The 12,134-nt window shown below is 41.5% G+C and overlaps 1 protein-coding gene across 5 annotated transcripts in view; it reads right to left on the minus strand.

Annotated features, from left to right (window-relative positions):
* SETD5 (SET domain containing 5) overlaps positions 1 to 12,134 on the minus strand; it is a 64,826-nt gene that overhangs the window by 24,052 nt on the left and 28,640 nt on the right. For 4 of the 5 annotated variants that reach the window (XM_015888309.3, XM_088134511.1, XM_088134512.1 and 1 more), the window contains exons 6-15: positions 11,763 to 11,950; positions 5,276 to 5,314; positions 4,572 to 4,814; positions 4,189 to 4,337; positions 3,802 to 3,919; positions 3,270 to 3,379; positions 2,826 to 3,066; positions 2,554 to 2,634; positions 1,402 to 1,665; positions 492 to 818 (exon numbers count right to left, since the gene is read on the minus strand). In XM_015888309.3, coding sequence (XP_015743795.1) covers positions 492 to 818; positions 1,402 to 1,665; positions 2,554 to 2,634; positions 2,826 to 3,066; positions 3,270 to 3,379; positions 3,802 to 3,919; positions 4,189 to 4,337; positions 4,572 to 4,814; positions 5,276 to 5,314; positions 11,763 to 11,950 — 1,760 coding nt within the window. Of the gene's footprint in view, positions 1 to 491; positions 819 to 1,401; positions 1,666 to 2,553; positions 2,635 to 2,825; positions 3,067 to 3,269; positions 3,380 to 3,801; positions 3,920 to 4,188; positions 4,338 to 4,571; positions 4,815 to 5,275; positions 5,315 to 6,933; positions 7,001 to 11,762; positions 11,951 to 12,134 lie in introns of those variants that run through there. The other variant, XM_088134514.1, reaches the window with a different exon arrangement.

Here is a 12,134-nt window from a genome sequence, read left to right on the forward strand (position 1 = left end):
TGTAGAAAAAAGTGCACTAATGGCATCATTTTTACTTTTTGTCTGCTCAACTTTAATAACCTTGTTTTTTTGGACATAGATTTGTTGCAAATTCTGTGGATTATCAATACCGTCAGATACAACTCATGCATTACCCTTCCTCGTGAGATGGGTGGTGGCTGAATTTGAAATATAAATAAATAAATAAATTTTAAAAAATTATTATTTCAGACATTTGGGTTTAGCTGAATGCTGCTAAACCACCAAAGTTAAGTCCCCCAAAGCTTTTGCCTTTTATTTTAGATGGCTGACTAGTTATGAAAATCAGAGGAGGAAGACTGCATCAAATCAAGAAACATCCAAATATACATGCTGCTGACTGCCTTTTTTCCTGTTAGATGTAATAAGACATTAGCCGTAAGCAAACAAACAAGCAAAAGAAACATGTCACATTATATGAGCTACAGGAAGCAAAGTTACCTTCTTGAGGTTGTAAGAAAGGAAGCATTTACCTTTTTCGTTTTAGGGTATTTGGGTGCTGCCCGGTTGGCCTGGGATCCTGCGGTGGCTGTCACAACTGGATCCGAGTTCACCACCTGCTGCCTCCCCTCTCCTGGGCCCTCCACCCCGCTCACTTCCGCTGCCGCTGCCGCACTCGCGCCACTTCCTTCCTCTGGAGCAGCCTGAGAGAGTTCAGACTGCTGGGCACTGGCAGCTTGTTTTTGTCTTCTCAGTCGCTGTGCTGAACTGCTCCGGTAACGCGAAAAACGGCTTTTGGGCCTGGGCCTCGGTGCTTTGGGTGGTGCTGATTTAGGGACTGGCTTATCTGTACTTGTCTCCTGCAATGTAAACCACTGTTGAAGACAGGGAATTCTGATTCTGCTTCCTACTTTGTTACACTCTGCACGAGCTGTCTACGCAGGTTGAGAGTATGAAGGCAGTGTCTTGAACTTAGGATCTAGCTTGAAAAAATGTTCTCGCTCCCCCTTTTGAGGGACTAAGGCATGGAAAGAATAACGTATTTTATGTCCCAGGAAAGTATGCAAGGCAACTTTCTGAATGAAAACTGTACTGATTCCGCATCTTTGTAGACAGCAATTCAATCTCACAAGATGGGATAACCTTTCTTTTATTTATCAACATGCCACATGAAACTGTGACTCCTCCAAAAGTAGCACTCATCTGGAAACAATGAACATATCTGTGCCACCACTGCTGCCAGCTAAGGGCTCGTAGCAAGCTGCCATGCTGGTTCAAACAAAAGGTTTGCTTGAACAAGAAAAATCACAAGCAATCCTTGATGAGAGACAGGAATTGTATTTTCCAAGCAAGCTGCTGGGTTTTTACTCTGTCAATGAAATCCACCCTCCAAACTTAGCAATTTTCCAAACTGATCTTCAACATTTCTATTGTTCTTCTTACCCCAGCCTGTGAAGATCTCCGAGTGTTCACCCCAATGCTGCTGACACAAGTTGGAGCACTTGCCACAGAAACATTTAAAGCCAAATTGCTATCTTCATTTTCATTTGGCACAGGTTTTACTTCTTCTGGTTCTGGAGTCTCTGCAGTAACCACTATTTCTGCATCCGTGCTGCTCCTATCTGAGGGCAGATCTCGCCTCCTCTTTCTTTTTTCCAGATTCTCAAATACATGCATGATGGCTTCCACCTTTCTATCTTCTCGGGTCTAGCACACAGAAGCAGAAATCAAGGTCAGCAGGATGGGCTCAGTGGGGGATAAAGTGGGGTTGGGGCATGGTCACGGGGGGCACGGAGATAACTGCAGAAATAACACCTTAATACCCAGACTTCCTGTTTCATGGATCAACTTGTCAGAACAGTGACTACAAGGAAGACATGTGCTTCTGTATAATGTAGTATGCTCTATTACAATGTAACGGATGGTTAAATTAGTATACAGTTGTTCTGAGGGCAGGGAATACAGAATTGATCTCGTTGATTGGAAACAATATAAGTAAAAAATAGAGAGACAGCTTGGTGTAGTGGTTAAGGTGCTGGCCTAGAAACCAGGAGACTGTGAGTTCCAGGCCTCCCTTAGGCATGAAAGCCAGCTGGGTGACGGGGTCAGTTGCTGTTTCTCAGCCCAACCCACCCACAGGGTTGTTGCTGTAGGGAAAATAGGAGGAGGAAGGAGTATTAGGTGTGTTTGCCTTGAGTTGACCAACTCCCCATAACCACTATCTCTGGAGACTTTATATCACACTTGAGACAAACTCTTTCAGCTCAGGTAAAGCGACCGTTAGGCAGTGGGATAATCAGCATTGTCACAGAGCAAACAGGGCAATAGTAAGGCCCAACATATTTAACCATTTTGAGTAGATTGGATACACTGCTATAGAACCTGTGCAACATACTGTATATGCAATTTTCTATGGTGGATTTATAACATTGCTATTTATAATAGCAAGAACAACCAAGAGGCACAGGCATAGGAAAAAAAGGATGATGCAGAGAAATTAACTGAGCTGTAACCTATCAGAAAATACTAAGAATATCCTAAGCCCAACGAAAAAGACAGTAGCCATCACAAAACAGTAGAAGAAAATATACTTGCCCGCCTGCCCTGACTGAGACCCCCCAGCTCATCGACAGCAGCTTCCTTCTCCCCTTCTTGCTTCTCTTCTTTATCTGCAGCCTGAAGAGAAAGAGAAGAGGCCTCAGAAACAGTCACAATCGTGAGAAGATATGAGGACCATTATTGAGACCTTTCAGCTTTTCACTGGAGGTTTGTTGCTCTTTGTCCAGAGAAAACATATTCATTCTGTGATCAAGTTTAACTAGAATTAGTGACCAAATCCCACTGCTCTAGGACGATGGGGACATTACCTCATTATCACTCACTGCAGCAAGACCCTCTGAGACTTCCTCTGTTTGTGGATTGCTGTTCTCATCTGAGGCTGCACCCTGCTGCTCCAGTTCCTTCCGACGGGCTTTCCGACGCCTAGTCTCTGCTCCAATCAGAGTGTCTAAAATAGGTGGAGGTAGCTGTTCTACAGGGTTCAGGCTCCGCTTCTGCACAGGACAATTCCGGTTTCCTTTGTGGCAGGCACAATCCACTTTATAGTTGCTGTTCCACCATGAAAGATATAAGGCATTATAGTATCATTCTTCAAAGCCTTAAGAAATAATGTGTTATTTGGGCTAAATGTCTAGGAAACAAGGAATCCTATCTCACGAGATGCTGCACAGTTTTTTCTTTAAAGGTAATAGAAAGGAATAATATTGAGGGAAGGATGTTTCCAATAAGCAAACAGCGCCAAGACAACTTACCAGATATTGTACTCATAATCAAAGGCAATGGTGACCTCTGCATCTTTGGCAATGGAAGCAACGGCATATATGCACAGGTGAATCATCCCATCTGCAATCACGTGGCGAACCTTCAACACACAACACCCTATAATCAGGCATATTTCTTACTGCAAAGGTGAACATTTTTCATGATTGTAAAAACCAGCTCTTGCAGTGGCTGGTTGCTCCTGAACAGCAAGTCATACAACACATGTACAGGAAACCAAAAAGGTATACTTTACTATCCAACATAGAATGCTATTAATGAGGACTGCACAAGCACATGGGTCGAAATTTCACCTACTGATGACACCATAAAGTACTAGTCTTTTTTTCACTGCAGCAATCCTATGACACAAAAATGTTCTAGAGCATTGGCATTATGAAACTCACAGGGCACAGTCTGAGTCCTCTGCACTTAATTGGCAGGGGATCATCTCTGCTTGATTTGTAGAGCATAAATTCAATCACATTTGCCAAATACTAAATGTCACATAGCACCATCATTTACCTCTGCATTTGGTGTACAGGAACGCCTGATGAATCTGGCATCATTTCCGAAAGTGCGGGCATCCACACACATCTCAACGCTATTAAATTTGGAGTAAAACAGCACAAAGGGATACGGCCTGAGAAAGGAAGAACAGCATTTTATCCTCCTGGCAAACATAATTTATTCGTGCAGCCTGAACAGTTGACCTGATGCATCACCGCATGCATCTGATCTTTTACGTAAGCATAAATTCTCACACAGAAAAAATGGCTCATATCAAAAGCATTCTCTCCAACCAATTCAAAATCTCAGAGGGAGTGCGTCATTTTTCAAGAAATAGCAATTACCAAAGTTTTCCCCAACTTTGTAACAGGCCTCTATCCTGCAATTATTTGGGTCTCTTACTTTTTGAAGAAATGACCATTGACCTCGAACTGTTGTCTTAGCATCACTTTCCCACGATATTCAATTATAAGGGTATCCGCAGCCAAATCTCTAGCTGCCCTCAAAATCTTTCGGTGCTTCTGAACCCGGGTTACTCTCCCCAGCTGCAGCTGCAAGATGGAAAGCAAGAAGTGAGGTCCCAAATCCAAAGAAAACATTTCCTAATTCTGTGTTTGAGAACAGTCTTATTGAATGATAAGTAGGATAAGGAGAAAATGATCATTGCTTCATACCTCCTCAAACTCTTTCATGTAAGGTTGTGTACATCTAAGAGCAGAAGAGCATCTCAGTAGTTGCCCCACATAAGCATATCACTCCCACTACTTTGGGATGCACTTCTTTACCTGCATTTGGGATCCAATAACTGTGTTGTTACAGGCCAATTCAGTCTTATTGATTGTGTCCAGCACCGCTGCCTTGCCCACAAACTCTTTATTAGCATTGAGATGACGCTCTAGGAGATTTTGCACATCAGCGCTGTACTGGTTTGTGAAGGCTTCTTCATACTGATCAGTCCAGAGTCTAATACGGTTTTCCCACCCCTCTGTGGTATTCTCATCCAGGGCGTGGGCTTCTGAAGGAGAATTCTGTATCAAACAACAGAGTCAGTTCAATGGCTGAATGGCTTGGGGCTCTGAAAAAGACACTTAGGACTTTTTGAAATGGCCCTCTGCTAAAGAACTATAAAAACAACTTCTTTATTCTTAATTAGCTTTCATCGACCACATTTTAGCTGTTCAACTGGTAACAGATGAAAAACTGCTAGGAAATAAAGAACTGGAAGAAAGTACTTGCAAACCCATTCCCAAATATGATGAAATATCGTTAGCACCAACCATCTTTACTGGTGCCTCATTCTTTTATGTTCAGCAAGCAGGACACTGTAGCCCTTGAAAATGACTTACTAAATTAATGCTACCTAATTTTATGTTACAGAGAAGCTTTTAAAGTGATGATACTATACATAGATCAATGACCCACATATGTAGTATATTTGGAACCTGGCTGCAAAGGTGTTTATCAGGGTTAAACATGTAGTTCTCCTCACCTTCATCCGCAAAGATTTCCGTGAACCTTCTCTAAAAGCCTGTCAGCAGAAGAAGAGAAATGACAATCAGTATTTGTCTCCTGGACATCTGAGCTTCTGTTCAATAAAGGTTACATTTTCTAATGTATAAAGGGGAGGGCCACACAACTACAATGCATAAAACCGGAAAAGGCATTGATCCCAGTTTACTTTCACTATGCCCCTCCTGCAAAAGGTCATCTCTTCCAGGACTTCCAGGACAACCTAGAAATATTGATCACTCCCTTTCCATTTATGCTGATCTTCAAATATCTATCCTACAAAACAAAATCAATTCGGCCAAACTGTATGCACAAAGAGTACTGTATTTCACTATATTATTCCTACGCAGCCCCCTTCAAGCCTGCCATGCTGCCTCATTGTGGCAGTGGGGTATTCCTAGGAGAAATGAGTGAAGAACAGCAGAAGTGGAGGCCAACAGTGTATACTCCCAGCAAGGTCAACCAATGTATGAAGATCATTCCAGCTGCCCAGCTAAAGGAAGCAGGTATCTGTACCGGGCTGCAGAGATACAAAAAGTTGCTGGAGGCAGATGATTATTTTAGTGACAATGGCAAAGACATCACATTGATATGTTCAGGAGAAAGTAATGGTATACCACTTCTACATTTTACCAAGAAAACTACATGAATAGGCAAGATAAAGTGATTGACCATGTTGGGTTGGCTGACCGGTCCTCAAGTTGTGTGGCATTCAACATGCTACTGAGGAAGACCTGAAGACCTTTTGGAATGCTAAAGGTGTTTATGTCATGGAAACAATAAAGTTTTTGGGACATCTCACTGTCAATGTTACAAAGCAAAAAAAAAAAAAAAGATCTGAAGATACAAAGACAGAATTACAGTGGGAACATGAAGCATAAGAAGCATGAACATGGGAAAGCTTAACCCAATGAAAGATTAAATGAATCAACTACACATTGACATCTCAGGAACCAGTGAATTGAAATGGACTGGAATTAGACACTTTCAGTCAGAAGATCACACTGTCAAGACATGGAAACAAAGAAGGGAATGGCACTGCTTTCATAGAAAGGATACAGCAATGGCAGTACTGGGGTACAACACAGTCAATGACCATATAATATAATTCAGACCTTGCAGACAACCCTGTAACATGATGGCTATCCAAGTTTACGCTCCAACCACTGTTGAAGAAGAAGAGGAGGTTGATTGATTTTATGGTCAAGTTTAATCTGGTCAAAAATGTGCAAGCAAGATATGTTGCTTGTGATTGGAGACTCGAATGCCAAAGTTGGAAGTAGTAAGGAGGAAAATGTTGTTGGACTGTATGGCCCAGGAAACAGAAATTAAGCAGGAGAATGACTATCCAATGATTGTTTCTGCCAATCCAATGATTTCTTCATTGCTAACACAGTTTTAAAACAACCAAAACCATACCTATGTACACAGACATCACCAGATGGAATACAGAGAAATCATATTGACCGTATTATTGGTACAAAGAGGTGGAAGAACTCTCACTTATAACAGCAAAGATGTGGTCAGGGGCTGACTCTGGAACAGATTGTGAACTGTTCATGTGAAATTCCAAGCCAAGCTAGGGGAAAAGAACAAAGCCAACCAGTTTCCACAATAGGATCTTGAGCATATACCCACCATTTTCAAGGAGAACATCAGGAATCACTTTGAAGTGCTGAACTTCACTGATAGGGAACCAGAGGAACTGTGGAATGAAATCAAAGAAGTTGTTAAGGATGAACATGAAAAGAGACTGCCAAAGACCAAGAAACAGAAGAAAGCACACTGGATGTCAGAACAGATGGTGGAAATTGCCAAGAAGAGAAGAGAAGAGAAGCTAAAGTGAAGAAAGACAAAGATCTCAGGAAGGAACTTAACAAAGAATTTCAAGGGAGCTGTTAGAAGAGACAAAAAGCAGTATTATAATGACATCTGTAAATATATTGAATGTGGCAATAGATATGGAAAAACAAGAAAAGTTTTCTAAAAGATCTCCAAACTGAGCAGGATGTTCCAACCTCAAATTGGTACATTAAAGGACACCAATAGTAACTGATTCAAAGAAAATAAAACAAAGATGGATGGAGTATACTGAAATTATGTAGAGATGTCATCAATAATTTAGAAAATATTCCCTATTTACAAGAACCTCTAGTACTAGTAGATTAAGTCAGAGCAGCACTCCAGTCATTACTAGTCAGAAGGCTATAGAAATTGATAGAATATCTACAGAAATATGGCAAGCAACAGAAGAAGAATTGGTAAAGATTTTAACCAAATGATGCCAGCAAATCTAGAGAATAACACAGTGGCTAGCAGATTGGATGAGGTTAGTCAACCAATAACAAAGGAAACTTAATTTAGTGTCCAAACTATCGTATAATATACTTTCACATGCTAGCAAAAATAATGCTTAGGATCAGCCAATGTAAATTAGAGTCCTACATGAAAAGGGAGATCTTGGATATTCGAACTGGTTTTGACTATTACAGACAGAGTTCAAGACCATCAAGCTGTGGGATATCCTACAGGAATTTTGGAACATTTCACTGTCCTCATGCAAAACCTATACATTGGACAGGAAGCCACAGTTCAGATATAACATGGCAAAGCAGCTGGCTCCAGGTTGGTGAAGGAGTGAAATCATGCTGTAAATTCTCTCCTTATTTATGCAATTTATATGCTGAATATATATTGAGGGTAGCTGGGATTGGAAGATGAGCATCGTTTTAAAATTGGATGAAGAAACATAATAACCTGTACTATGCTGATGGCTCTATTCTGATAGCTGAAAATACAAATGATCTGCAAGCTCCAGTAATGAAAGTCAAGGAGCACAGTGAAAAAACGAGACTAAGAGTAAATATAAAGAAGACTAATTAATGACAACAGGCACAGCAACAAGCCTTTGAATTAACAATGAAATGAAATGGAGAATAACTTTTTTTTTAGGATTGACTATCAACAATAAAGGAACCAGCAGTCAAGAAATATGCCGCAGACTAGCACTTGGTACAATAGCAATGAAGTCTTTGGAAAAGATACCAGATGCCGTGATATATCTATACCTACAAAGATCAGGATTGTGCAGGCAATGGTTTTCCCTGTGACACTCTATGGAAGTGAAAGTTGGATAGAAATGACAGAAAAAGTATTGACACTCTGGAACTTAAAGAGAGAAAGAGGAAAACCAGCAGCGAAGTGGATGGACTTGATTACAATGGTGATGGATGCATCACTGGGAGACCTGAAGGGCCAAGTTGGGGACAAATCATCCTGAAGAAGGTCTATTTATGAGGCTGCTAAGAGTCAACACCGACTTGACGCACAAATTCAGATCAGTTCAGAACAAATCATTCATTTGCAAAAGGCAGTGCCCAAATAAAACCTTTTACGTGATCTATAGCTCCTCCCAAATTAAAGGAAAGCTAGTGCCCATGAGCTGCTGCATGTGGTACTAAAAGCAAGCTAGAGTAGCCAACATAAAACTAAGTAACAACTCATTTACTTTGCAGCAACAGCTCTAGTAGGTACCAACATGCACAAGATACCCCCAGAGCCACCCGCCAGTTGTAGTGACTCTCCCATTGTCTTCCCATTGAACAAAACAAATGGGAAAGGCTAGAACATTGTAAGACAGCAGTTTTCAGTACATCTTTGTGTCTAAGAATGCCCGTGCTGGACCCAGAGGCATTCTTAGAAGATAAAAATGGTGAGTTTTGAGGAAAAGATGGAGGGCGATAGCAAGTATTGTATGGGATTAAAGGATAGGAGAGTTCTTAGGGACTGAATGCTATGTTGGTCTGCATGTGTGTATGCCTGGCAAAACACTCCCTACCTTCCCAACACTTTTCCAGTCCTCAAGGAAACTTGTGTGTATTTTCTTTCTCTCTGTATATATTAGGGAAGTACCCAGAATTCTGTGCTTGAACCCTTCTCTGCACAGAATGGCTGTTTTCAGATGGTCTGGAGTTGACTGCAACATGTATGTTTCAGATGTTTGGATCCACACACCAAAATGGGGCTTTTAGAGGCAAAAGTGACTGGTGGAGGGGAAGAGCAGGAAGCAAACCAAGGGCACTGTCAGCAGCTGAGGGGAATAAGGGAAGGGCAAGGCTGGTATGTATCGGCCCTCTGTTCCCTTAGCAGCAACTAGCAGAGCACTCTCTCCTGACTGGCTGGCCAGCCTGCTTTCCTGCATACCATCAACATCCTTGTTGTTTTCCTACTCTCCCCCCAGAATGTGTGTGTTTGGGTCTGGATGCAGTCACAGCTCATGGGAGTTATAGTGCATAATACCTGGAGAGAATCAGATACTATTAACCACTTCATAAGGTTACCTCTCCAAAAGGCTCGGTGTTTTTAAGCACCAATGCTTAAAATAAAAAAAAAATAGCTGTGTTTTGTTTTAATGACAGATCATGCTAGCCACCTTGAAATAATATCATGGATGAATTAGGATACTTTTAAAAATTCTCTCTGGAAGAGTGTTTATTTCTTGCCACAAATTAGACAGATCTGCACGGCGCGTTAGAAGCATCTGTGATTTAACTACAGAGCTGGGTTGTTTGGTGCAAAGGTATGCCATTCTCCAGGCATCCAAAGAGACTTCTGCTTGTTACTTTGTATATTTCCAGATTTGAATAATTAGGCCCCTCAGAGATTAAGTTCACAATTTAAATGCTTTTGGTTACAGCTGCTATTATTACATCTCATTCGTGCAAAGTCTCAGCAGCATTTCTCTAAGTTCTGCTTTAAGAATTCATCAAACTATTAGCTTACAAGCATGTTTAAAACAGCTAGACTGAGACATTCATGTCTTTATATTCTTCTGTGCTCCTGCTGTGAAAATGCTGTATTGCATAGACATATTTGCTTTCTAGCACCTACTGTGAACCGGAGAGGACACATCAACACAACACAACACACACACAACATTGAAGGGTTTTTTCCCAATCTGTTCCAGCAAACTTTTCAATTCCCATCAAAAGTCAATTCTTTGCAAGTGATAAAGACAGTATTACAGACCCTTGAGGTCATCATGTCTAACTCCATGATTGGTCCAAGAATCCAAATTCATGCATGTCCCAAAGTTGGCTGTTCAGCCTCCATCTAATCACTTCCAGTGAAGAAGAGCCCTCTGTAGAACTGTTTCCTCTTTCAAACTACTCTTAACATTAGGTGTGGCACCTTTATTACTGCACGCAATTATTTCTGAGAGATGTTTAGAGACATTTAAGCCATGTGTTGAGCAGTTTATGAGCGTGGCTTTGTGTTTTGTAATATAGATCTCATTTATGTCATTCCTGGGCAAGTTACTTTTACTCCCAAGAGTTTGCCATTCTGGGAAATAAGCATGTGACTGGCCACACCTATCATGAAGTAATGCTATGATCCTGACCGTAATTTTATGAATGGGCAATTCCCACCACCCATTCCACCCATATAGTAACAATTTTTTCAGCATGTCCACAAAGCTTGGACTTTGTCTTTAAATTCCCAATATACCTGCTGGCCCAAAATGATAAACCTTCAAAATTCTTATCTGCTAGATCAGCCACAGGATTCAGTCTATGGAAATTCAGATCAAAAGTCTGAAATCTGGAGCTAAAGAGACATAACTAGGGCAACAGAGGGTATAACTAGGGAACATGTCAAAATGAGACAAACCAATATTTTGTATTGTCGAAGGCTTTCACGGCCGGCATAGGATGGCTGGTGTGGGTCTTCCGGGCTGTGTGGCCATGTTCTGGAAGTTTTGTTTCCTAACATTTCGCCAGCACCTGTGACCGGCATCTTCAGAGAGCAGGAGCACAGACAGGAGCAGTTCTCTCTGGGCTCTCTGTGTCCTGTCTGTCCTCCTGCCCTCTGAAGATGCCGGTCACAGGTGCTGGCGAAACGTTAGGAAACAAAACTTCCAGAACACGGCCACACAGCCCGGAAGACCCACCCCAGCCAAACCAGTATTTTATTTAATCCTTTCATTGTGATACTGGTAACATGTTCAATAAATGTGCAAAATGCTCAGCGTTCATCCCAATGCCTTTGACTGATTGACTAAAATCTTACAAGCCACTTGCCAGGTTATTATTTTTTAAAACAAATAGATAATATTATGCTTATTTCCTGTGAAGAAATTCATTTTTCTTTCTGGGCAAGCTATGCTCCCTGCCCTCATCTGCAGCCCTGCAGGAAGTTTAGACTGAATAGCACCCCACCACCTCAAGCCAAAATGAAACACAGGGTAGCCTTCTTGTGCATTTGGTCTGTAATGTTTGCCACCAGTCCGCAAGAGGAGAGAGTCTGCCTGATCTAAAAACAAACAAAAATCTGTGGATTTTTCTTTCTCTTTTGCTGGAAGGCTAGGCATCAGCTTGAGGAAGACGGATGGAAAAGAATAAGCCAATCTCCCAAACACCTGCTTAGCAACTGGCTTGAGACACCAACGGCCATTTCTGTTTACATACCTTGATTTTTTTAGCTTTTGGTACTGTACGAGCTCTCTCTGTATTCCTTTTCCTCTTTTTAGGTTTGGTTCTACAGACTCGATTGACTGTCAGAGTGATGCTTGTAGGAGTGTGCTGTGTAGCAGTATACAACACTGTGGAGGGAGAGAGCTCCTCATCCCAGCTCTCTGTTGCACTGCTATCTCCACCTACAATGGAAAATATCACACCGACAACTTTCATTTCACTTTCTGAGAAATCTTCATATTGCTCTGCAGCGTGACTTTAGAGAAGAGATGCCATGCCACCTGCCTCTCATGACAACTTGCTCAGTATTGGTCCCCACAGCTCTTCAACTATACCCCTGAAATGGGAAGCAATTCGTGAAAGGAT

The sequence above is a fragment of the Python bivittatus genome, unplaced genomic scaffold (genome assembly GCF_059951505.1).
Source record: "Python bivittatus isolate LINGU-HERP-01145 unplaced genomic scaffold, Pbiv_v1 ctg000080_np1212, whole genome shotgun sequence".
In the NCBI taxonomy this organism is placed as follows: Eukaryota; Metazoa; Chordata; class Lepidosauria; order Squamata; family Pythonidae; genus Python; species Python bivittatus.